Genomic DNA, 23,091 nt, shown 5'->3' with positions numbered 1-23,091 from the left:
GTATATGTTTGTTATGAACAACATCGAGAAAACGCGAGAAAAGTCTAGAAAGTAAATTCCATCTGCTGGTGAAATAGAAAACAAGTTGCAAGATCGTTACTGGGTTTGATTTTGCTCCTGCAGATGGCATTTGGCTTAAACAGCTGAAAGTTCTGATCGCTGTGCAAAAGAACGAGAAGAGAATAAAACCAAAATGCAGGTTAATATCCTGAGTAAATTGCCTCAAAATCTCAAGGTATTTATAATGAATTCTTAATCATTAATATTAATCAGCATAGCTTTGAAAATCCGTAAAGTTTATTGGTAAAAATTGAAAAAAATCAAATCATCATTATGACTGAATCTTTCGGCTTCACGTTACTTTATACAAAATGAAACACTATTGTAGCACCGTTTTCGGCTGTGTGCATTAACGTAAAATTTTACATTATAAAACCTATGATTCTTGATATTTAGGTCTCATCAGCTGTCAGGAACCAATTGGTCAACTGTAGATGGTACTCCGACAGTGCTGAAGCTGACCTTGTAGTCATTGGCTCTGGCCCTGGAGGATATGTGGCAGCTATCAAAGCTGCCCAGTTGGGAATGAAAACAGTTTGTGTTGAAAAAAATGCAACTCTTGGGGGCACATGCCTCAATGTAGGCTGTATTCCTTCTAAAGCATTGCTGAATAATTCTCATTATTATCATATGGCCCAAGCAGAATTCAAAAACAGGGGAATAGATGGTGATTTGATGCTTTTGGTGTGTATCTTTAGGCTAATTTTTATCATTTGTCTTGGATTTAGTAACTGGACTTTCATTGAATCTTCCACAAATGATGAAAGCCAAAGAAACAGCTGTGAAATCTTTGACTGGAGGCATTGCTCATCTTTTCAAGAGCAATAAAGTTACACATATCAGAGGACATGGTAAAATTACAGGTTCAAATGAGGTTACTGCCCTAAAAGAAGATGGAACCCAGGTATTGCACGAATTAAGATAGGCACCTATGTAGGGAAAGTACTAGTGCTTAATGATTATTATTCTATTTTTATTTTTCTTGTTAATTTCTTTTCTTCAGGAAGTTGTTCGGACAAAGAACATTTTGATTGCTACGGGATCAGAAGTGACACCCTTCGCCGGAATCGATATCGATGAAGAACAGATTGTTTCTTCTACTGGTGCACTTTCGTTGAAAGCCGTGCCAGAGAAAATGATCATCATCGGAGCAGGCGTCATTGGTTTAGAGTTGGTAAATAGCAACAGTATTTTTTGTACATCCAATGGATATATTCAAGTATTAAGTTTGATTTTCTTGGATCGCTTTTTTGTGAATAGGGATCAGTGTGGTCTCGGCTTGGTGCCAAGGTTACGGCTGTTGAATTTATGAATCAAATTGGAGGTTTGGGCATTGATCAAGAAATGGCTAAATCTTTCCAAAGAATTCTGACAAAACAACACATGCAGTTTAAGTTAGGGACCAAAGTGTTAGGAGCGCAGAGAACCGGTGGTAAAATAATTGTCAATGTGGAAAATGTGAAGTCCGCCAAGCAAGAAGAGGTAAGGGGATTCGTTTTGAGGGGCAAGTTTTTTTTTTTTTTTGCTGAAGCTATGTGGTTTGTGAATGTTAATTGCACACATTAGATGGAGTGTGACGTCTTGCTAGTCTGCGTCGGTCGCCGTCCGTTCACGAAAAATCTTGGCCTGGAAGAAATGTCCATTGAACTCGATCAGCGAGGAAGAATTCCAGTCAATTCACGGTTTCAGTCCGTTATTCCCAAGTCAGTATTTTATACTTTTAACCTACGAATTTTCGTTGACGATATGTGGTACTAAATGAATTTGTTAAATCTGGTAGCATTTACGCTATTGGTGACTGCATTCTTGGCCCTATGTTGGCTCACAAAGCTGAAGATGAAGGCATTATCTGTGTAGAGGGTATTGCTGGTGGATCCGTTCACATCGACTACAACTGCGTACCTTCCGTCATCTACACACACCCAGAAGTTGCTTGGGTTGGAAAGTCAGAAGAAGACTTAAAGTCGATGGTAATTTTGTGACCACATGTCCCATCTACGAGTTAATTCTATACCATCATAAAATTAGGGAGTGGAATACAAGGTCGGTAAATTCCCTTTTGCGGCAAACAGCCGCGCCAAGACAAACGATGATACTGATGGCATGGTCAAGATTCTTGGTGACAAAACAACCGATCGCCTTCTTGGAGCACACATAATTGGACCCGTATGTTACTTTGCCTTAAAAAATTTTGTTACTGTGCATTCAATCACAATTTTCATGTCATTCAGGGTGCTGGTGAAATGATCAACGAAGCTGCGCTTGCTATGGAATATGGCGCCTCATGCGAAGACATTGCCCGCGTTTGCCACGCCCATCCGGTATGTTAAATGTTGGTTGCGACGAAAATTTATTCTTAATTTTCCTTTTGTTTTGTAGACCTGCTCGGAAGCTTTGAGAGAAGCTAGTCTAGCAGCTTTCTCTGGCAAAGCCATAAATTTCTCCTAAGTGGTAGTAAACTAAGATTTTTAATTTAGATCATAATATGGATTCTCCCCATTCTTTAACTGCAGTCCTTGTATAAGGTTGTATGTGTGTAAAAAAGAAACAAGCCTAAATATAAACGCCAGCCACTATGTTGCAGCTCAAAATTTATTCACATAGAGACAAATAGTTTTCCATATAGTCGATCACGGCAGTGGTACTGGAAAGTGCATTGAAATATCTCCTATCCACTCGTGACATGTTCTTTTCGCACATATATATCAAGTGGTGATGGAAATGCGTAAAGGAGACGCCAGTCTCCAAGGCAAGCTTTATCCAGTCTTTGATGCACTCTATGGGAGTTTCAGAGAATCCAGCAAACATAGCTAAAGCAAAAATAACACAAACCATTAAATTGACAGAACAGAATTTAAGGAGGTAGGAAGGACAAGTCATCCCTACCTGGATTTTCTAGGATGCCTCTCGCTGCCATTACACCTAGATTTTGCGTAAGTTAACAAATAAACCGGATTCCGCATAATTGAAATAATCGGCAACGTACCATTAACGCAAGTTTCTCGTTGAACATTTTCAGCATCCCGAATGCTACAAATATCTCCATTGGCTATTACTGGTACTCTAACACTTTGTTTTATCAATTTTACAGCCTCCAGGTTTACTGGATCTGATTTCTGGTCTTTTGTTCTACCATGCACAGTAAGGAAAGAAAGGCCTGCAGCTTCCACTTGTTGACATAACTCAACAGTTTTTCTTTAAACATACTTTAATTTATTATTTTTTTCTTACAATCAGATGTTTACTTTCATATTGTACCTGATGTCAGAGTGAATGCGAATTTTGATGGAAACTGTGAAGTCATTTGAAGGAATTCTATTGCGTGTCTGCAGGACTACATCACGAAGAAGTTCTGGCTTGTTAATTAAGCAGGCTCCATAACCCTGTTGCATTGCCCATTTTTGAGGACATCCACAGTTCAAATCAACCCCATTACAATTTCTAAATAAAATTAAGGAATTAACTATTTCATTTGACAGAGATTTAAATGCATACTTTGCCACCAGTTCAGAGGCAGTTGCAAAGTCAGTGGCATTATGGGCAGCAAATTGAACAATCAATGGCTGGTCAGCTGTAAGTCCAATGATGTTTACAAGCAGATCAAATGTGAGTTATGGAAACAAGCTCTTAAATGTTATCATTACCGTCACAGGTAGTGAACTCAATATCCCTTGCTTTGGGGGCTTGAATGAATGAATCTGAAATGATCATAGGAGTGAAAGCCAAGTCACAGCCATATTTTCTTACTAGAAGACGAAAGGGTAACCTAGAAGGAACGGTTAAATACCAAATTGTTTTCCCTTAACATGTGCTTCTTTTTGGTATAAGACAAACACTATCTATTCCAAATGATTTACTTCGAGTAGCGCACCATCGGGGCACAAATTTTCACTAAGTTGTTATCTTCAAATAACTCGAGTACCATTTTTTGTTAATTGTTTTTAACAACCTGTATTAGAGAAGTCTATTGCATGTAATTTCAGTTTAATTCATAAGTGTAAAAGCTGCATCGTCTGCTGATGATACTGAGCGCCAATTCGGCCCTCTGGCATCAAACTAATAATTTTAAAAATGTCTGTCTAGCATGGTTACTTAGTTTAATAGTAACCTGCTTATCTTTGCAGGAAACAAGGATTGATAAGAATGTTGTAAAGAATAAGTAGGAAAAGAAAGTTCGGTTTCATCGTCTAAGTGATGTACGATAGTCCGGAAACTCTGTTGCTTGTTTAGTCATCCTCCAAGTAAAACAAGACATTAAAAAATACAGGCAGAAATAAACGGTAATCGGGAGATGGGCAAGAAGACTAGTGGTGAAGTGAAGTATGGAGTTAAAAGTAAAATGGCACAATCCAGCCTGTGTCAAATTTTTTAAGGGAAATGTTAATACCGGCTCATATTTGATTTCTAATCAAAATTTTATCAACCAATAAAATTTTTTATTTTCGTGCTTTTTTTCTCATTGTTAAACAAAGAAAACCCGGTTGGGGAAAAAGGGACGAAGGGTGGCGCTGATATCCGTGCAAACACTCACGTGTTTTAGCGCGGAATCGCCCATTTCCTATTGTTGGCTGAGAATGGGTGCCATTTTTTTAGTAAGACGGTGGTGTCGCTTGAAATTCAGAAGTTCAGTTCATGCGTCAGACTAATACTATTGTTCTTGCGTTCACAGCCCTTAAGAGTTTAGTGACATCGATAGAGTGGTAGTTGGTAGAACGATTCTAGGAACATGGTAATGTAAGAAGAATTAGCCTTACTTGACCATGCTTCGAAGTAATCAGAAGTAATGAACCATGTTAAGAGCATGCAAGAAATAGGCGGGTGTTGCCAAGCTTAGGTTTACGGAAGGGAACTGGGGAATGAGCCGGCGTTATCCTGCTGTGGAATTGTACATGAATTCTGATTTCTGAGAAAAAGTGCAATATCCTGGCGTAACTGGCACAGCGCTTTTATAATTTCAGCAATTACACAGACATGGTGGTAGAGATTTACATAAAGTAAGCAGAACGATAGGCAGCTGTGACCCGCATAATAATGGTAACGCTGTACGATTTAATGCCTTTTCACTTTTGTACTGAATATTCAAGTAATACGGTAGAACAAAATTTCTATATAAGGCAATGAAAATACCAGAGAAGATCAGTCCTCTGAAAGTCAGAAAAGTAACAGTCGTAACAACGAGATCAACCCTTTCTTCTCTGACCTCTGGATAGAGCAGGCTGGCCTATCCAATTTTAGAAAATGCTAGGTAGATTGTTCGTTGTTATAGCGATTTTCACCTTTGCACATCTTTCTGCGTTATTTGCCAATGAATACGAATTGTTTCAGGTAATAGAGGTAAATTAATATTCTTCTAAATCTTTTGGCTACAAAACCATAGTAATAGAAGTGTTAGATTAAATTTTTAGTAACATTTGAAAAATTATATTTCTAAATTGCATAGTCATTCCTGTTTATTCATTTTGTGGAGGTTGCTGCATGTTTATGAGTTACTTTGATTTGGGCTGTGCATGGAAAACTCTGATCAGGATTATGAAAATTCGAACGTTATTGCCAGCCGAGAAGATTTCTCGCCATCAGATGTTAACGGCAAAAGGCTCCAGTATTTCCTGTGGATGAAGCGAGCAGCCGATGGGGCCAGAAGCGGAGGGATGGGACGCTCGAAACAATTACGGTGATCATAAATCATATATTTCGTCTTTCCATCTTAAACCTGAAATGAACAAAAAATCTAATTTTTGTTAACATAGTTATCATCACTGCTATTTTAACCCTATCAGCTGTTTCAAAAAAAGGGCTATAGAGTCTTCGCAATTGCCAGAATCGTATACTGGAAATTTATAACACAATCATACACGCAATTTAAAAAAATTGGTTCCTTGTAACTTTCCATTATTATGCCTTACTGTATCCCGATATGTTGACTTCGAAAATATACAGTCATGGCAGATGATGCTACTGTTTAAATATAGGATTCGGACATTAGTCTGTTACAAATTTAAAAATTTAAACAAAAGTTAAAGCGCATTTTGCACCTAGAAATAATCTCTTCAGTTTCGTAACCACCTGTATGTTCTCAACTGTAATCAAACTAGGCTACCTCCGGGCAGAATTTATGTGGGGCACCAGAAAATGTAAAATGGTTATGAGGGTGCTTTGGATGTATTAGATATCGTTGATATTTGGCCCTTTGCATTTAATTTATCTAAATGTCGTATACAACACTTAACGCATGTATATGTAATATTTAGCATGGTTTTGAAATAATTCCGTCCGCCTAGAAAAGTGGAAAGACGACATCCATATCTTATTCAATCGGCATCAAAAAGCCCGTCAGGTGGAGAATCAGACGAATCCTTATTTTCCTTAAGGCCCTGTCCAAAGTGTAGTACTCCTTAAGGCCGTGTACAAAGTGTAGTACAAGCTGATACCGCCAGGAGGCTGCTGAGATCATATTCGTTTCCATTTCTAATCAGGGGCGCATCAAGTGGCAATTCAGACGAATCTTGATTGAAATGAGAATTCATCTAAAGTTCTAAACATATACCTACCTACCTTATCAATAATACGGTCTGTTGATTGGAAGGGGAAAGGTTTTGTAAACAGTTCGTCTTACGCCCACATTTGAAGAAGTGACAATGGATATCAAAAATTAAAATTTGTTATTGGATATTCAAAAAGGCAGATGGCACATGACTCGTCCAATTTTCCATATTTGAAGTGTCAAATGGCGTTCCGTACTGAGGTTTCTATTATGTATATTTTTTGTTGTTACAGTTGATGTCGATCGAAAGGCGTTTTACAGTTGCTTCTCCTTGAATTGGTTGCATCTCCTTGAATTGGTTGCATCTAGACATTTTCAATTTGGATCTGTTCCCTGTCTATAAAAATGTATTGATCAGAAAATATTTTATATTGATAGTGTCTTCTTGAGAGGGCTCGAGATGTACTGAATTTCTACCTCTCAATTGCCGAAGGTGATTACTTGACATTTGTGTCTAAAAACATCTCTGTTTACTTGTTTCAAACTATTGTGCTGTTTCTGCTTGAGTTCAAGAAGAGCGAGGAGATTCAATAACCAGAATGAAGCACATAAACATCCCTAAAATAGGATTGCAACATTAAGTGCCAACTGCATGTCATTTCAAATTCAGGTATGTGTATGGTTGTTAATGTATTATTATTAATATATCAAAACAAATGTACATTTATTTTCATACATTCTTGGTTTGTGTTTTTCTAGTATGACATTGAAAGTTTTTTTCTTACAGAACAACCAGAATTAAAAAACAAAAACAAAAAAACATTGGATAAAACAGGGATCATAAGGTGACAGGACAAGGGTTACTTTCATGAATTTAAGTGGATGCAGAGTGAAGAAAAAGCTGACAGCCTAGACAGCTTATTTGCACAGTTGCAAATGATCTTTTTTTTTAAATTTTTTTTATCAATCTCACACTCACTCTCCTAAGTTTTTTTAAATTGCAGGTTGAACAAACTTACAACTCTGACTTGAAGGTTTGCTGATATTTGACAACATTGTTGGCTTTTCAATGTAGATGATATGAATCAAAGTTAAATTTACACAAACAAGACATTGGCAATGACTATTCATACATTAACTGCAGTCACAGACTTATTGTCAGTACTAGAAACGAATTCCATTCATACCGCTGCCGTTCCAATGATGAATGAAACCAATGATACGTTCGTACTCGAGGAACTTATGTCTCATCGTATCTTTCAAGGTAACGTCAGATCATTTGAACCGTGGAATTGAATTTACTCAAAGGGAAGAGAACCCAGAACCCAAACGGTCGATGCATTGAAAATGTCGGACCCCTGTTGATGAAGTTTCAACAGCACTCTTCCACAAGACGCACGCGAAGCAAACGATAGCGAAAGAGATATGGACTTGAATTTGTTGTTTACAACCCATGGCTTTCCCGCATTCCAGGATTAGTCTTATACACCTTCTGCACTTCTACAGAGCGTTCGGGAACGAAATTAGTTGTGGATGGGTTTGCTGTTGACAAGCAAGGTTTGTTATCAAGCAGCATATTGTACATTACAAATCCACTTTTCATACTTTTCTTTTCTACAGGGAAGGATTTTTTACCAAAGTAGACAGGATATTTATTCTAAATCCCACAATGTCCTGGTAATAAATTGTAAGAAAAATGCTAAAAGGATTTCACTGTATTAAGTAGATGTATCAGCAAAAATTTTATACTAACTTGTGTTTTTTTCTTTAATGTAGACTACAAATCATACTGAATTAGAATAGGATTTTGACTGAAAGTGGATGCCAAAACAATGGATGATAATTGGAAGCGCGATTGGAAATATCTATGATTTATTAACGTTGTCTCATGTTACGGTATTTTATTAAAGACAAATTTAAGTGCATATCTGGGCTCCCTTCTTTTCTGAAGCCCCGTTTCCCCTTGACTCATAATAAGCCCGTAGGGGGTCATGCCCCTACTGTACGGTATATATAAAAACAACATATATCGAGGTTTGGAGGGCTCTGGCCGGAAAGGGGACGTGGGGGTCCTCATAGTTCGATGAAATGCTAATGGAGGGCTATGTCGCTACCCACAAATCCGAACTAAAGGTTAATCGCTCCTGTAAAAATGTTCCAAATCTTCAGCTCTTCTTCCGGCTTCTCTTAGCCAAGCACTGGGTAATCTCCCCGGTGAGTCAATTGAGGCAGTGTCTCCCCCTGCCTTGGTTGACAGCAACTTTTGAAATGGTTATTTTGCCTTTTAAAAGTTGCAAAATGTTTCATTATGTGGAGAATTGTCAATACAAATTTTTCTTTTACATTAATTTAAAAAAACTTATGCAGAATTTCTTTGTATACATTTTATACATTTCTGAGAAGAAGAGAATTTTAGAATTGCCGAGATGCCCAATGATGTGTAGATGCCTTTGAATTACCCGCCGATGAAATTCCAATCCTGAAGTTGGTAGTTGGTTGTTGTACATATTTGAATCTCATATTAACCAGAGTTTCATTTACCTGCAGTATAATTTTAGTATATATCGGTTAACAGATTGAAATGTTTTCATTGATTTTAATTTAACTCTCACGGGTATCGATCCCGAAACTTTCGGCGTGCATTGCCGATGCTCAACAATTGAGCCATGAGTTATATTTAATTTAGCACTAATATTAGAAGACTCGAAAAGATAATAAAAGTAATTTTTATAACTCGTATAGCGTTATGCTAACCTGAATAAGGATTTTTCAAGGTTGATAGCTCTGTGGAAGAACGCTGGTGTACGGATCGAAATGTGTCGGGTTCAAATCCCTTCTGGAGGTAAGCAAATAATCTGTATAACTATGTTTGAATTCCTATAGTTTCGTTTCTATTATATGGATTTATTGTGGACATGTAAATACGGAATTAACTTGAATCATGCTACAAAAATTATTCTAAGTCCAAATTGGTTGAACTCAATACAAACCACAAAATCCTGTAAAAAGATTTATGTGACTTATGGCTCAGTGGTAGAGCATCGGCAATATACGCCAAAGATTAAGGGTTCAAATCTCTATAAAGTCAACAGAATTACTATAAATATGCAATAGTTGTAGTTGGATGCAAATATATTACAATCTTAAAACCACTCAATATTGATCCAGCAATAATAATAAGATATATCGTCAGAGAATGCCAATGGTTAAAATCCATTGTAATGTGTTCATGTAACATCTCACGCATTCACACCGACAAATCAAAATGCGTAATTTATTAAAATTTGTTATTGGATATTATATTAGCCGTTGCCAAAATATACGTCCCATTACTTCGTAATGGGGAAAGTTTCCCAACCCGACTTGCAGACGTGGAAGGTAGACTCCTGGGAAGATAGGAACCCCAGGACATCGGGAACCTCGGTGGGAATTGAACCACGGACCTTGGAGTTGCTAGGCCGGTGCGATACCCTACTGGCAACCCCCCCTATATCCCCCCCATTGATATTTGATCCCCTATGTACAACTTTGCACAGTTACTTTAATGTGTTGAACACTTAGATTTTAATAGAATATGTATTATAGCTCAATGGTAGAGCGCTGGACTGGAATTCTCTATACCTTGGGTTCGAATCCCGTTAGGTAGAAGTGAACATCCTGGATATAGGATAATTTTAGAAGCATGATTCAAGTTAATTTCGTATTTTCATGTCCACAATAAATCCATATAATAGAAACGAAACTATAGGAATTCAAACATAGTTATACAGATTATTTGCTTACCTCCAGAAGGGATTTGAACCCGACACATTTCGATCCGTACACCAGCGTTCTTCCACAGAGCTATCAACCTTGAAAAATCCTTATTCAGGTTAGCATAACGCTATACGAAATATAAAAATTACTTTTATTATCTTTTCAAGTCTTCTAATATTAGTGCTAAATTAAATATAACTCATGGCTCAACGGTTGAGCATCGGCAATGCACGCCGAAAGTTTCGGGATCGATACCCGTGAGAGTTAAATTAAAATCAATGAAAACATTCCAATCTGTTAACCGATATATACTAAAATTATACTGCAGGTAAATGAAACTCTGGTTAATATGAGATTCAAATATGTTCAATAGCAAACTACCAACTTCAAGATTGGAATTTCATCGGCGGGTAATTCAAAGGCATCTACACATCATTGGCCATCTCAGCAGTGCTAAAATTCCATGCCTTAAAAGAAAAAATTGTAAAGGACAGAAATGTATAGAATGTATACAAAGAAATTCTGGATAAGTTTTTTTTAATTAATGTAAAACAAAATTTGTATTGACAATTCTCCACATAATGAAACATTTTGCAACTTTTAAAAGGCAAAATAACCATTTCAAAAGTTGCTGTCAACCAAGGCAGGGGGAGACACTGCCTCAATTGACTCACCGGGGAGATTACCCAGTGCTTGGCTAAGAGAAGCCGGAAGAAGAGCTGAAGATTTGGAACATTTTTACAGGAGTGATTAACCTTTAGTTCGGATTTGTGGGTAGCGACATAGCCCTCCATTAGCATTTCATCGAACTATGAGGACCCCCACGTCCCCTTTCCGGCCAGAGCCCTCCAAACCTCGATATATGTTGTTTTTATATATACCGTACAGTAGGGGCATGACCCCCTACGGGCTTATTATGAGTCAAGGGGAAACGGGGCTTCAGAAAAGAAGGGAGCCCAGATATGCACTTAAATTTGTCTTTAATAAAATACCGTAACATGAGACAACGTTAATAAATCATAGATATTTCCAATCGCGCTTCCAATTATCATCCATTGTTTTGGCATCCACTTTCAGTCAAAATCCTATTCTAATTCAGTATGATTTGTAGTCTACATTAAAGAAAAAAACACAAGTTAGTATAAAATTTTTGCTGATACATCTACTTAATACAGTGAAATCCTTTTAGCATTTTTCTTACAATTTATTACCAGGACATTGTGGGATTTAGAATAAATATCCTGTCTACTTTGGTAAAAAATCCTTCCCTGTAGAAAAGAAAAGTATGAAAAGTGGATTTGTAATGTACAATATGCTGCTTGATAACAAACCTTGCTTGTCAACAGCAAACCCATCCACAACTAATTTCGTTCCCGAACGCTCTGTAGAAGTGCAGAAGGTGTATAAGACTAATCCTGGAATGCGGGAAAGCCATGGGTTGTAAACAACAAATTCAAGTCCATATCTCTTTCGCTATCGTTTGCTTCGCGTGCGTCTTGTGGAAGAGTGCTGTTGAAACTTCATCAACAGGGGTCCGACATTTTCAATGCATCGACCGTTTGGGTTCTGGGTTCTCTTCCCTTTGAGTAAATTCAATTCCACGGTTCAAATGATCTGACGTTACCTTGAAAGATACGATGAGACATAAGTTCCTCGAGTACGAACGTATCATTGGTTTCATTCATCATTGGAACGGCAGCGGTATGAATGGAATTCGTTTCTAGTACTGACAATAAGTCTGTGACTGCAGTTAATGTATGAATAGTCATTGCCAATGTCTTGTTTGTGTAAATTTAACTTTGATTCATATCATCTACATTGAAAAGCCAACAATGTTGTCAAATATCAGCAAACCTTCAAGTCAGAGTTGTAAGTTTGTTCAACCTGCAATTTAAAAAAACTTAGGAGAGTGAGTGTGAGATTGATAAAAAAAATTTAAAAAAAAAGATCATTTGCAACTGTGCAAATAAGCTGTCTAGGCTGTCAGCTTTTTCTTCACTCTGCATCCACTTAAATTCATGAAAGTAACCCTTGTCCTGTCACCTTATGATCCCTGTTTTATCCAATGTTTTTTTGTTTTTGTTTTTTAATTCTTGTTCTTCTGTAAGAAAAAAACTTTCAATGTCATACTAGAAAAACACAAACCAAGAATGTATGAAAATAAATGTACATTTGTTTTGATATATTAATAATTATACATTAACAACCATACACATACCTGAATTTGAAATGACATGCAGTTGGCACTTAATGTTGCAATCCTATTTTAGGGATGTTTATGTGCTTCATTCTGGTTATTGAATCTCCTCGCTCTTCTTGAACTCAAGCAGAAACAGCACAATAGTTTGAAACAAGTAAACAAAGATGTTTTTAAACACAAATGTCAAGTAATCACCTTCGGTAATTGAGAGGTAGAATTTCAGTACATCTCGAGCCCTCTCAAGAAGACACTATCAATATAAAATATTTTCTGATCAATACATTTTTATAGACAGGGAACAGATCCAAATTGAAAATGTCTAGATGCAACCAATTCAAGGAGAAGCAACTGTAAAACGCCTTTCGATCGACATCAACTGTAACAACAAAAAATATACATAATAGAAACCTCAGTACGGAACGCCATTTGACACTTCAAATATGGAAAATTGGACAAGTCATGTGCCATCTGCCTTTTTGAACTAAAAACAAAAGGGGCCATTAAATGTATTTACCGCTAGATGCCGCTAATGTCGGAAAACTTGTCGAAAAGCAAAACTACTTTCTTAGTTGGTTACACCCGTTTTCGATGCTATCGCAAAACCCGATTGACTGATGTCGTTCATCCAGTAGTTTTAATTTTCCCTTACAGTTTTAGGCTTTCTACGTAAAAGCGTAAAAGGAATAAAAGGGTGGAGGTTTGACAGATATCGCTTAACATTGTACGATGATGTCATGTCTTATAAGATTACGGTAGTCTAATGAGATCATTTTGCCATATAGACTCTAATGTAGTGTCACCAGATCTGTTAACTAACGTGTTTTCATTAGACGCGTACTAGCATTACCTTCTACACTGATTTCATGGCTCTTTCTCAGTTTCTCCACCACAATACATTGGTGCATTAGCAATCTTCAGTTCAGCTGTTCCAACTGGCAAACAAGCTTGCCCAAGTTGCACCAAAATCTTAAAAACAAAACAAAAAATTATTTTTCTGTGCTCATTGCAATCCACCAGTTACCTGTCGTATTGCACCTAAGCTCTAAGAATCGGCCTAACCGTGGAACTTCTTCAATAGAAAGAGTTGCATTCATTTTGATTTGACACAAGTTTCTCTGCTCCAGTGACATGCATACAGCGTGAATTGTTTTCATTGCAGACGTGTGAGCCCTAAAATGTAACACGCAAATTTAATAATAATGAGGAGGCTGCGTGTCTATACGCAAAACTTACCGGATTCAAAATCCAGTTCTGATTTGGTGGCGTTTTCTTTTTCCCATCTCGATCCTTTATTGAATTCATAATCGTGAGAATTGGAACAAGCTATGGCAGAAAGAAGAAAATGTGTCGTTATCGGATCCAGTATTTCTTTTTTCGATCGTCATTTTCCGATAAACAGAAACCGTTTTCCTATTCTGAACGATTTTAAATTGAAAAAATAAAATCAAAATTCAAGGATTTAAAAAAAGAAAAGAAAAAGGCGATAATCATTATAAGATCTGACCGTTTTGAGATGATGTGACGTGCTCGAGAGAGCGGTCTCTTGGTTGTCATAGAAGCCTCTCTTTCAGAAAATAGCTCTATACATATAAACATATCGAATAGATGCCATGGGCTTTTGTTCTCGCATCGTTCTCCATCGCTCAAAAAATGATGGATCGATTTCGATTTAATAATTGATCTTTCCCCTCTCAATATAAATGCATATGCATGGCAGAATGAGGACGAGACAGGACGCAATAGTTACACACACGAAAGAGAGGGGGGAAATAAAATAAAAGAGACATGCAAGAACGGCAGCTCGACACACTCGCGCCGGTTGTCATCCGCGCGACGGCGTCACGGAACAACAACACGACGACATCACACACACATTCTTTCTCTATTCTTTTTTTTTTTTTCTGTAAAACTTCAGTGAGGCGTGATTAATGAATGGACCACGTTCACGCAGGTCGTTCAAAGCTCATTTGCATATACGTGGAACCGGCAAGACCAGCAGAGCTCCTGTCGCCATGTCGGATCAGACAAGTAATTCAATCAGGAAATAATCAAGACACGTTAGGTATATATGAGAAAACCATCAAACGAAAGCATTGTTTAGTTTTCGAGAGAAACACAGGAAGAAAAAAAAAAGAAAAAGGCTGTTTAAAATTTTCCTTTTCTTTTTTTTTTAGATGTTCACCCCGTTGTCACAGTGATGGAGTTAGAGAAGCTGGAGAATAATGAAACAACAACGGGGAAACAAAAAGAAAAAGAAAAACATAGACAGGCAGACACAACACGAACGATGTGATCATGACTTCTGATTTTGAAGACCGATAGAAGCGATAGCTTAAGGCCCTCAAATGCTTTTGTTGTGCCTGTTGGCTCCCACTGGAAAACGTACATATATCTGTGTATATATATAGTCAGACGAGAACCCGAAGAAGCAGAAACAATGGACTAATTAGGTAGCCTATAGGGGTACGGGAGAAGGCAGGGGAAAAAAAAGAGAGCTACCAGAAAGCGATTCAATCAGATAATGTCAATCTTATCCAGCACTAGAGCCCAAAAAAATATATAAATGCTCATTGCTTTTCAGCCTTTTTTTTTTTTTTAGAACAAAAAAGGGGGCCAATCGTTGTGTATGTACCCAATTAAAAATGGCAAGCGCATTTTGTCCGTTATATGGGCGCAGTTGATATTGTAAAAGCAAAACCAAAACAAGAGTGTGTAGGCAAAATGAAGCGAAAAAGAGTTGAATTGTCATGACTTCCAGCTGAGATTGTTGACTAGTCAGCGACACGCCAAGTCACGAGCCTTTTAAAGCCAAGAAAAATCTTATTTTTACTCAGTCCGTCTGGCTGTCCGACTGCGTAGCTTAATGATTCGACGCTGTAATTATTCCATCAACGTGAACGAACAAGAATTTTGTGTTTTTTCTCTTTTCTCCAGACAGAAATACGAGTTAACTTTGAACAAGTTAAACAAAACGTGTATATAGGCGGAGATGTTTAGAAAGGTTTTGATCGAACCTTTTTTTATTCCTTTATTGAATGGCATTTAGCGTTTTTTTCTTATTCTTTTGGGCTCGTCGATATTTCTGAAAATGCCACAGCGGAAGAATAAAACGAAAAATTATAAAGAAAGAAAAAAAAAAGGCGGCGACGGTTTTAAAGGTCCGTGACGAAATAGCCTAAACAACGCACGAAAATACAATTTCTTGGGGGTGGTATATGTATATCTTGTACTAGAAAGAAAGAAAGAAGAAGAAAAAAAAAAGAGTGTGGAAACGGAATGAATGGAGGGGAAGAAAGAAAGGAAATGAAGCATTATGGCATAACAATTCCTTTCTGAAATGTTTTTTTTGCCAGTTAAAAGAAGAAACCTTTCTTTCGCTAAACCACGGAAAAGAGAAAAATATGAAAATATGTCTCGTGACAGGTGTCGACCTGATGGCAAGAGGCAACACATAAAGAATGAAGAGGAAGGAAAAAGACAATTGGCTATTTTCAGTATTGAACCGGCAAAAGAAGAACCATTTCAACAACAGCGACTGGCCGTGATTCTTGTCGGCATTGCCGCGTCACTTCCCCCAGCACAGGATGTCGTCCTTGTTCGATTGTCATAAACGCTTTTCAGCGTCTTTCTTTTCTTCGACTTATTTCCTCCGCTGACATCCGCATCATCAACTTGTGATCCCCTTTTTTTCTTCTTCAAACTTGTGTCTCTCTGCTGAAATTACCGCGTTATCAAATGTTGCCGATCTGCAATTGTAGATGATTTATTCCTGAACGTATTTCACATACAGTCGAAATTACATGTAGGGAAAAAACAAAGGGGGGGAGCTACAACTTCCGGTAATATAAAAGGCTTTTCCGGTTTCTATACTATCTCGTACACTTTTAAAGTCAAGTTTCCAATTTTTAAAAAAGAAAAAAAAATGAAAAAAGGAGAGAAGAACAAATCAAAATATTTTGCCTTCATTTTTTGTTTTCGTATCTACTTAAATGTGCGATAAAAAAATAGGAGCAATTGTCTTTTTGGCGGGACCGGATGCAGGATGCGAAGAAAAAAAGGTCCTCTTCGCTGCTGGTGATGTTAACTTTACAGTTAACATATAACCAGTTCAGAGAGCGATGACTTTCATTTCAAAAGATGTGAAACCAGAGCGCAGCAATGATAATCAATTTCATGTATATAGATTCGAATTTACCGCTCCTGTCGAACGGCATAAAACAAAAAGGAGCTACATCCTCGCCCTATCGTTAACTCCCCAGCTGCTGCTCTTTGTAATCCGCATTTTATTATTATTATTATTTTTTTTTTCTTATATTGAACTTTGTTTTCCTAGTTTTTTTTTTTTTACTTTTAATTTTATTATTTATGATCCCAAGTCTTTTTTTTTTTATAGTTCCATTGTGTTCCGGTGATATAGCCCACTGGTTGAATAGGTCACCATCCCACACGTTTTAACTCGATTCTCTCTAAACATTTAATCGTATCATAAAATTTCAGCATCAATTTTTGATTTATGAAATTCTATTTTTTTTTCTTCTCCCCTTGGTTCTATACCAATCACCGTGCAATACTTCAAAAGAAAGCGGTTCGTATCTCGTGAACGACTTTATCGTGTTGTCAAGGGCCTTACGCGATGTTTTCCCCGATCAGAGTCTCACTATAGAGCGAGACTGAAAAAAAAAAGAAGTCTATCAATTATTTCTTTGCTTTTCATTATGGATAAGAGACTTGCAAGTGCATCGATAATCGATTGGTCATAGAAAAACAGCCGACAGGCTAAACGAGCCGAGGGACACTTTGCCAACATTCAATTCAATCAAATAATAAAATGCGCCGTGTTGACGGTGGATTTAGCAATGGGGCAACGTAATACACGACCTCATGTTTCCGCCATCAAATTGAATTGCGTTCTTTATATATTTATCTATATGTATAGAGAGAAACATTAATTATTAAACAGCTGATTTCTCGTTTTTGTATATATAGCGCCACCGGTCCATAACGTGACCCTTTCGTAACGTATAGACAAGCGATCGAGAGATCCAGCTGCACACGAGTTATATGCATATAGTCAAAAATCTATGAATAATTGAAATCATTCGACAAACAGAGGGGAGAGTAAAAAAAAACATAATCAATAAGTCACTTGTGTTTCTCTTCCGTTTGCTTTCTATGTTAACGTATATGAATATTAGTTTAATTTTTCCATAGAAAAATTCGATTCCGGCAAAGGGCATTCGCAGTTTTAGGCATTGACTGATGGAGTGCTGTGTAACACATCTCCAATAAAGGGTGGAGTCGCTAGTTATTAAAACGGGGCACCGAGTCAATCATCGCTGATCCTCTTCGTGTCGTGTATATACGCAGAGACCGCGTGAGCTGTGATTGGTTTCCCCTTCGTTCTGCTTGATTTCCCTGCTGCTGTTCCAGCAGTGGCGTTCCAGTAATTGAATTTTTTGTTATTCAACTGCAGACTGGATGTCCGCAAGACCTCAAATGCCACAAAGTCACGGCGTGCTGCACATGCAGTCGTGTCTATTACATTATGAAAAAAAAGCCTGGACTGCGTTTGTTTTTTTTTTCTCTTTTGTGCGGAATGAAAAAAAATGTTGGAATTGAGGGGAAAGACGAGGAAAAAGTTTTGTTTGTTTTTTCTAGTCCCCCCCCTCTCCATGTGATGTATACGCGGGCAGGTCATCCGGAAGTAGCTGTCGTGGAATTGATTTATTCCATGACGCTTTTTTGTGTGTGGCCTGAAAAGAAATACCCCGACATATTTAATTCGACTGCTACGTTGTCAATAAGTTAAAAAAAAAAACAGTGTGTTGTTGTTGTTGTTGTGGTCTTAAACAGGCCAGTGTAGAGGGACGAAACAAACCTGCTGAATGAGCTGCAATGCCTCTTATTTTTCCGTTTGTGCCGAAGTGTTTGATTTGTAAATGGTCACGACAAACACAAACGCGTCTGGGACGCCATGGCGCGGCGGAAGTTTGTCTTTCGACTTAACAAGTTGACACTCTCTTTATGTACGTATAAATATACATACATTTCCCCTTCTTCTTCTTCTTCTTCTATACGTCTTGTTTCCCGTGGCAGACCGTGACAACATGCGTTTAACTAGACGTTCAATTTCTCAACCGCATTTGGCTGGTCTCACACAACACGCACCTCAGAAAAAAAAACAGTTTGTTATTCTTTAATTCAATCACGACAAAATGGTTGGAAAACGGGGGGTGGGAATATAATGATGATGTAATGATTGTATACGATATGTTTTGTTTCATTTTTAGTGTGCGGGGAACAAAGAATGGCTTGTGCCACATACAATTTTGAATCTAATTTTGTCCCCCCTCTCCTTTTGCGGTTGGAAAGAAAAAGGATCCGCCGGAAGAGGTCAATTGCTTTCAACACCGACGGAGTGCATTTATAATTGCTATTATTACATACGAGCCCTTGTTTGTGTTGTAGACGAGCCATTCAAGTGAAAAAGGTCGCATTTCATTCACATGAAAAATTCAAATATCTATAAGCCGCGGGTGATATACGCTGACGTTTTAACAAGCCAGAAAAGAAATGTTGTGTTAACTGTATATAGAATTGAATTTTCTCCCCTTAAAAATATATGCGAATCGAACACATGCTGCCTTTTAGTATTCCGTTGGCTGGCTCTATTTTGGAGCGATTGACGTCAACATAACAGATCGCTATATTAGCAATGCGATAGACGGCTATGGGAGATTGACGTGCTAAAGCTGCGTTCCAAAGCCAAGAAGAAGAAAAAAATAGAGAATAGATTTCTCAATTTCTCTTCCCCCTTTGGTCATTGGCTGATTGAGCGTTGAATAAACGATCGACAGGGGGAAAAGCAGGGCAGAACGTCTGATCGAGAGGGAGACACACGATTGTGCTTATAGACTCTCTTTCCCAAACAAAACTGGCATCATGGGTGGGGTAGACTTTTGCTGGGGGACCTCTAAAGAGATTTTCTTCTTGTAATACACACACACAGGTATACGTGGTGTGTGTATATAGAGGCTGACTGCCGATAGAGATATAGATGGAATAACAGAGACATCAACCCGTTCGTGCAGCCAGACACGCGACACAAGTTTCTCATTCAATAACTTGTGGTTTTTATTTTATTTTTCAGAAACCGTTTGTGAAAAATGGATTCTTTAAGTAATAATAAAACAAAATGGCGCCAGAAAGAGAGGCAATTTAGGGCGTCTATTGTACTCTATTAACTCACAATTTCTTTGCGTGTGTGTGTGTGTGCGTTTGCCGAAAAGAACGAAGATGTCGCCCCATTTTTATTGCGACGCTCGATGCGACGCCCCGTTCTTTTTCTTTTTAATGGCAAACTTTTTTAAAAAAATATGGTCGGTATACATTGGTGGTAGAGCTTCTTCTTAAAAACATTCCATTAAAGTGATGTCGTATAGCGTCGCAGTGTCTTCGATGAAAGGATTGCGCAATCCGGTCGGCAGACGAGACACAGTCAAAGTTGATGAAAACAATTGAAAAAGGGATACCACGGATGAAGGGAAGTAGAAAAAGAGAGAGCGTGCGTGTTATCAACAACCTCTCCCCCTCCCCCATTTTTTTTTAACCTGTAAACCCCTTGTACTAAAGGATTCCAGTCTATAACAAACGCGTGTATAACCGAGAAGGAAGGTAAAGGGGGAAAAAAAAACATTACCGGCCGGATATGACACGTCGAATGTTATAGCCGGAATTGGATAATATATACAAGTGTCTTTTCCCCTCTCTTTCGTCACTTGTCTCTTATCTTTAACACCATGCGACTTTCCACGTCAGACATCGGAAAAATGCATACTAATTGTAATTTCTTGGTATTCAGCGCAATCGATTCATTCCGTGTCTATTGAACTATATAAAGTGTAGCTCTGGATGCCATTTGATGTGTGGGACGAGCGCTTTGATTCTACGCATTCAACAACAACAAGAAAATCTAATAAAATAAAAGGGGGAATATAGAAAATAAGAAAAATCGAGTCAGAAACTCGACGCAGCTTTATTCGGAGAAGTTGAAACCCCGCCTCGTCCATACATGGAGAACAAACTGTGCGCTCGCGCTTTACACAAGAGTGATGAATAATTTCTCTCCAAAGATAGTTTTTTTTTTCTTTTTTTCTCTTTTTCTCTTTCAACTGAAATAAACATTTTGCCTTTTAATTTTTTTATCTACCGGGATTTTGGTTTTTTTCTCGATCCCGGCAGCTGACATCATTCTTTCCCGACCAATCAAAAGAGTCCAAAAAAAAAAAAACGAAATAGATTATTGTGTTAAAAAAAAAAAAAATGGGGGCGATGGTGTTACCGATGGCTGGTTTAAAAAAAAAAAAAACACGCTGCTGGCATTGTCTCTCTGGTTTTTGTGTGTGTGTTGCGCACATACATTGGACTGGAAGAAATTTGCATCAGGATGAGATGACGTCAAGTCCCTTTGGAATATATCTGCGTGTAAACAACGAACGAGTTGTTGACGAGGAGACTGTGTGGGCGCTCTATCGTTCCCATCATGTTTTCTTACAACATTTTATTTTTTTCAGACGCCAATAACTGGAAAAAAAAATTTATATATAATTTCTTTGGGAATTTCGTTTTTGCGCGTGCGCGCCCAACTTGAATTTCGCTTTCAAATCGAAAAAAGGGAAATTTATATTTTACAATTGCGCGTCTGGAGAGCGAGAGAGAAGGGCACATATTATTAGATAGAGGATTGGAAATTTCTTATGTATGTGTTATGATGAGAAATATAAATATACGAGATACACACACACACACACTGAGCTCATGAATGAATAATGAAAATTTGTGCGCGCGGGTTGCCGGACTGGCCGAACTTTATATGTGTGTATGTATACAGTATGTATATAAAACAAAAAAGCCGATAGAGATGGAGAAAACGGGCGTGGTCCTATCGAGTCGATGGATTGGTCTAGCCAATCATCGCGTCCATTACTTTTGTATGATCAAAAGCAAAAGCGAATAGAGTCCCCATCATCCGCAAGGGCAGCATCAGCAAACACGTTGCATTTGTCTTCCTGTCGGGACGGTCGAATTCAAACGCATAGGCAACATTGTGCGTCTATAAATTATGTATTACCATCCAAATAGACGAAATCTCAGCTAAACATTTCATCGGCATTCATCGCCTTTCTTTGTCTTCAATAGGCCACTGATGTATGGCGTTACATGGCACGTTATTATAAGAAGCTAAAGTTGACTACACATCTGCGAAAAGTTCTATACGCCCTATTGTTTTCTTTTGAAATGACACTCGCATCCCATCAAAACTTGATTGAAAATGCTTCGAAACAAGAGCCGAAATTTCAGAAGGGACAAATCTTTTTTTTTTTTAAAAAAAAAAAAGACGTTTGGAAAAATTCAAATGGGCGTGTAGAACTGCAATCCCTTTAAACATTTCGTTTGAAATCATTTTGGATGTGCACAGAGGAAAGAGAGTCGAGATAAATCGTTGTTGTTGTTAAATTTTTCTTTGGCTGGAACAGCGTGCTTTTGTGTAGGTGTTTTGAAAATAAGGAGACGTGCTGACAGATGGAGGGTTGTGATGTAACCAGGCAAACGAACGAGTAACATAGCCATGTACGATTCCCCCCTCCTTTGTCATTTTACTGTTTACAGACAGAAGAGAAATCGGACGGAAAATAACAAACCAAAATACACCACTCCACAACGCACTTGAAAACAATCATTTTCAAATGTATACCCTCTGAAATGTCATTTCTCTTGATACGATTTTAAAATAGAAAAAAAAAAGAGCCTGTGGGGGACGTGATGGAAACGTTAAGATTCGGATGAATGGAACAATGTCGTGAATGGATAAAGTAGTAAAACGACAATCTTTGCAAAGTGTGAAGCGCAACATAATTTCCATTAAAAAATGTATACAGAGGAGCCTGTGTACATGGAATTAACCTGTTTTTGCATATACTTTACATTCAACCGGGGAAATAATTCAAATTAAAAAAACAAAAAAACACCCCTACAAGACACGCAACAGTTTTCCGTTAGACACCACCATCTAGCAGCCGAGTGTGAGTTACGAAAAACAAGTGACTGTTGAAAAAAAAGGGCCCCATCCAGTCCTCCTCTTTCGTTCCATTTCCCTTGGTAGATTTAATTTTTTCAGTACTCGAACGGAAGTCGATTTGCCTTTTGTTGTTTCGACAATCTTTTTCTATTGTCAAATGCTGGATTGTTCCACGTTGGCTGGATGGCACTTTGTACACGGAATAATATGCAGAAATATTTTTATTTTGATTTCAATTTGTTTTGGCAATGAACTTTGTCCGACCTGCACTCCGATAACGCAACATTTTTATCGGCTGCACGTAAATCAAACATTTGAGCTTGGAGAGAAACGAAGAAAAATCAAAATGGCGTCACATTTCAATGGACGGAAATCAGTTGAAAACGCGCATTCAATTGGAAATTGAAACGAGCCACTTTGCAACGGCCGAATGTCCGCTCATTCACGGACATTCTTAATCTATAGAGACAGATTTATCCCTTTCTCTCTGCTCTTCTATTCGGGTGAACCGAGGAA

The 23,091-nt window shown here is 37.9% G+C and overlaps 2 protein-coding genes and 3 long non-coding RNA genes across 27 annotated transcripts; 3 read left to right on the top strand and 2 right to left on the bottom strand.

Moving 5' to 3' along the window:
- Nucleotides 1–78: 78 nt before the first annotated feature.
- LOC116925843 (dihydrolipoyl dehydrogenase, mitochondrial) lies at nucleotides 79–2,636 on the top strand. The gene is made up of 10 exons (XM_032932603.2): nucleotides 79–235; nucleotides 457–727; nucleotides 789–964; nucleotides 1,064–1,234; nucleotides 1,321–1,542; nucleotides 1,627–1,763; nucleotides 1,841–2,030; nucleotides 2,089–2,226; nucleotides 2,292–2,381; nucleotides 2,440–2,636. Exons 1-10 carry the CDS (start codon nucleotides 194–196, stop codon nucleotides 2,506–2,508), a joined length of 1,506 nt encoding a protein of 501 aa, XP_032788494.2. The 5' UTR covers nucleotides 79–193; the 3' UTR covers nucleotides 2,509–2,636.
- On the bottom strand, nucleotides 2,621–4,101 carry LOC116925845 (tRNA-dihydrouridine(20a/20b) synthase [NAD(P)+]-like). The gene is made up of 7 exons (XM_032932607.2): nucleotides 3,918–4,101; nucleotides 3,705–3,826; nucleotides 3,556–3,631; nucleotides 3,319–3,501; nucleotides 3,047–3,255; nucleotides 2,947–2,982; nucleotides 2,621–2,870 (listed from the first exon to the last, which is right to left on the bottom strand). Exons 1-7 carry the CDS (start codon nucleotides 3,983–3,985, stop codon nucleotides 2,653–2,655), a joined length of 912 nt encoding a protein of 303 aa, XP_032788498.1. The 5' UTR covers nucleotides 3,986–4,101; the 3' UTR covers nucleotides 2,621–2,652.
- A 524-nt stretch (nucleotides 4,102–4,625) lies between these two features.
- On the top strand, nucleotides 4,626–6,010 carry LOC123473817. Of its 7 annotated transcripts, none has more exons than XR_006648120.1 (4): nucleotides 4,626–5,094; nucleotides 5,175–5,385; nucleotides 5,501–5,731; nucleotides 5,808–6,010. It is a non-coding gene; the product is annotated as an uncharacterized LOC123473817 (long non-coding RNA). The 7 variants fall into 7 exon arrangements; XR_006648121.1 differs by having other exon boundaries at nucleotides 5,175–5,394; XR_006648117.1 differs by having other exon boundaries at nucleotides 4,630–5,094; nucleotides 5,175–5,394; nucleotides 5,528–5,731.
- A 506-nt stretch (nucleotides 6,011–6,516) lies between these two features.
- On the top strand, nucleotides 6,517–8,466 carry LOC116925840. Of its 9 annotated transcripts, none has more exons than XR_004395780.2 (6): nucleotides 6,518–6,802; nucleotides 6,980–7,034; nucleotides 7,118–7,211; nucleotides 7,329–8,098; nucleotides 8,162–8,228; nucleotides 8,318–8,466. It is a non-coding gene; the product is annotated as an uncharacterized LOC116925840 (long non-coding RNA). The 9 variants fall into 9 exon arrangements; XR_004395779.2 differs by having other exon boundaries at nucleotides 7,115–7,211; XR_004395775.2 differs by having other exon boundaries at nucleotides 6,517–6,802; nucleotides 6,980–7,211.
- Nucleotides 8,467–11,260: 2,794 nt separating this feature from the next.
- LOC116925659 lies at nucleotides 11,261–13,322 on the bottom strand. 9 transcript variants are annotated; one of them, XR_006648127.1, is made up of 5 exons: nucleotides 12,693–13,322; nucleotides 12,516–12,612; nucleotides 11,629–12,426; nucleotides 11,499–11,565; nucleotides 11,261–11,409 (listed from the first exon to the last, which is right to left on the bottom strand). It is a non-coding gene; the product is annotated as an uncharacterized LOC116925659 (long non-coding RNA). The 9 variants fall into 9 exon arrangements; XR_006648128.1 differs by having other exon boundaries at nucleotides 12,516–12,609; nucleotides 12,693–13,321; XR_006648125.1 differs by having other exon boundaries at nucleotides 11,629–12,398; nucleotides 12,693–13,317.
- Nucleotides 13,323–23,091: the final 9,769 nt, after the last annotated feature.

The sequence above is a fragment of the Daphnia magna genome, linkage group LG6, assembly GCF_020631705.1.
Source record: "Daphnia magna isolate NIES linkage group LG6, ASM2063170v1.1, whole genome shotgun sequence".
NCBI classification, from domain to species: Eukaryota; Metazoa; Arthropoda; class Branchiopoda; order Diplostraca; family Daphniidae; genus Daphnia; species Daphnia magna.
This window is presented reverse-complemented; position numbering and strand designations above follow the sequence as displayed.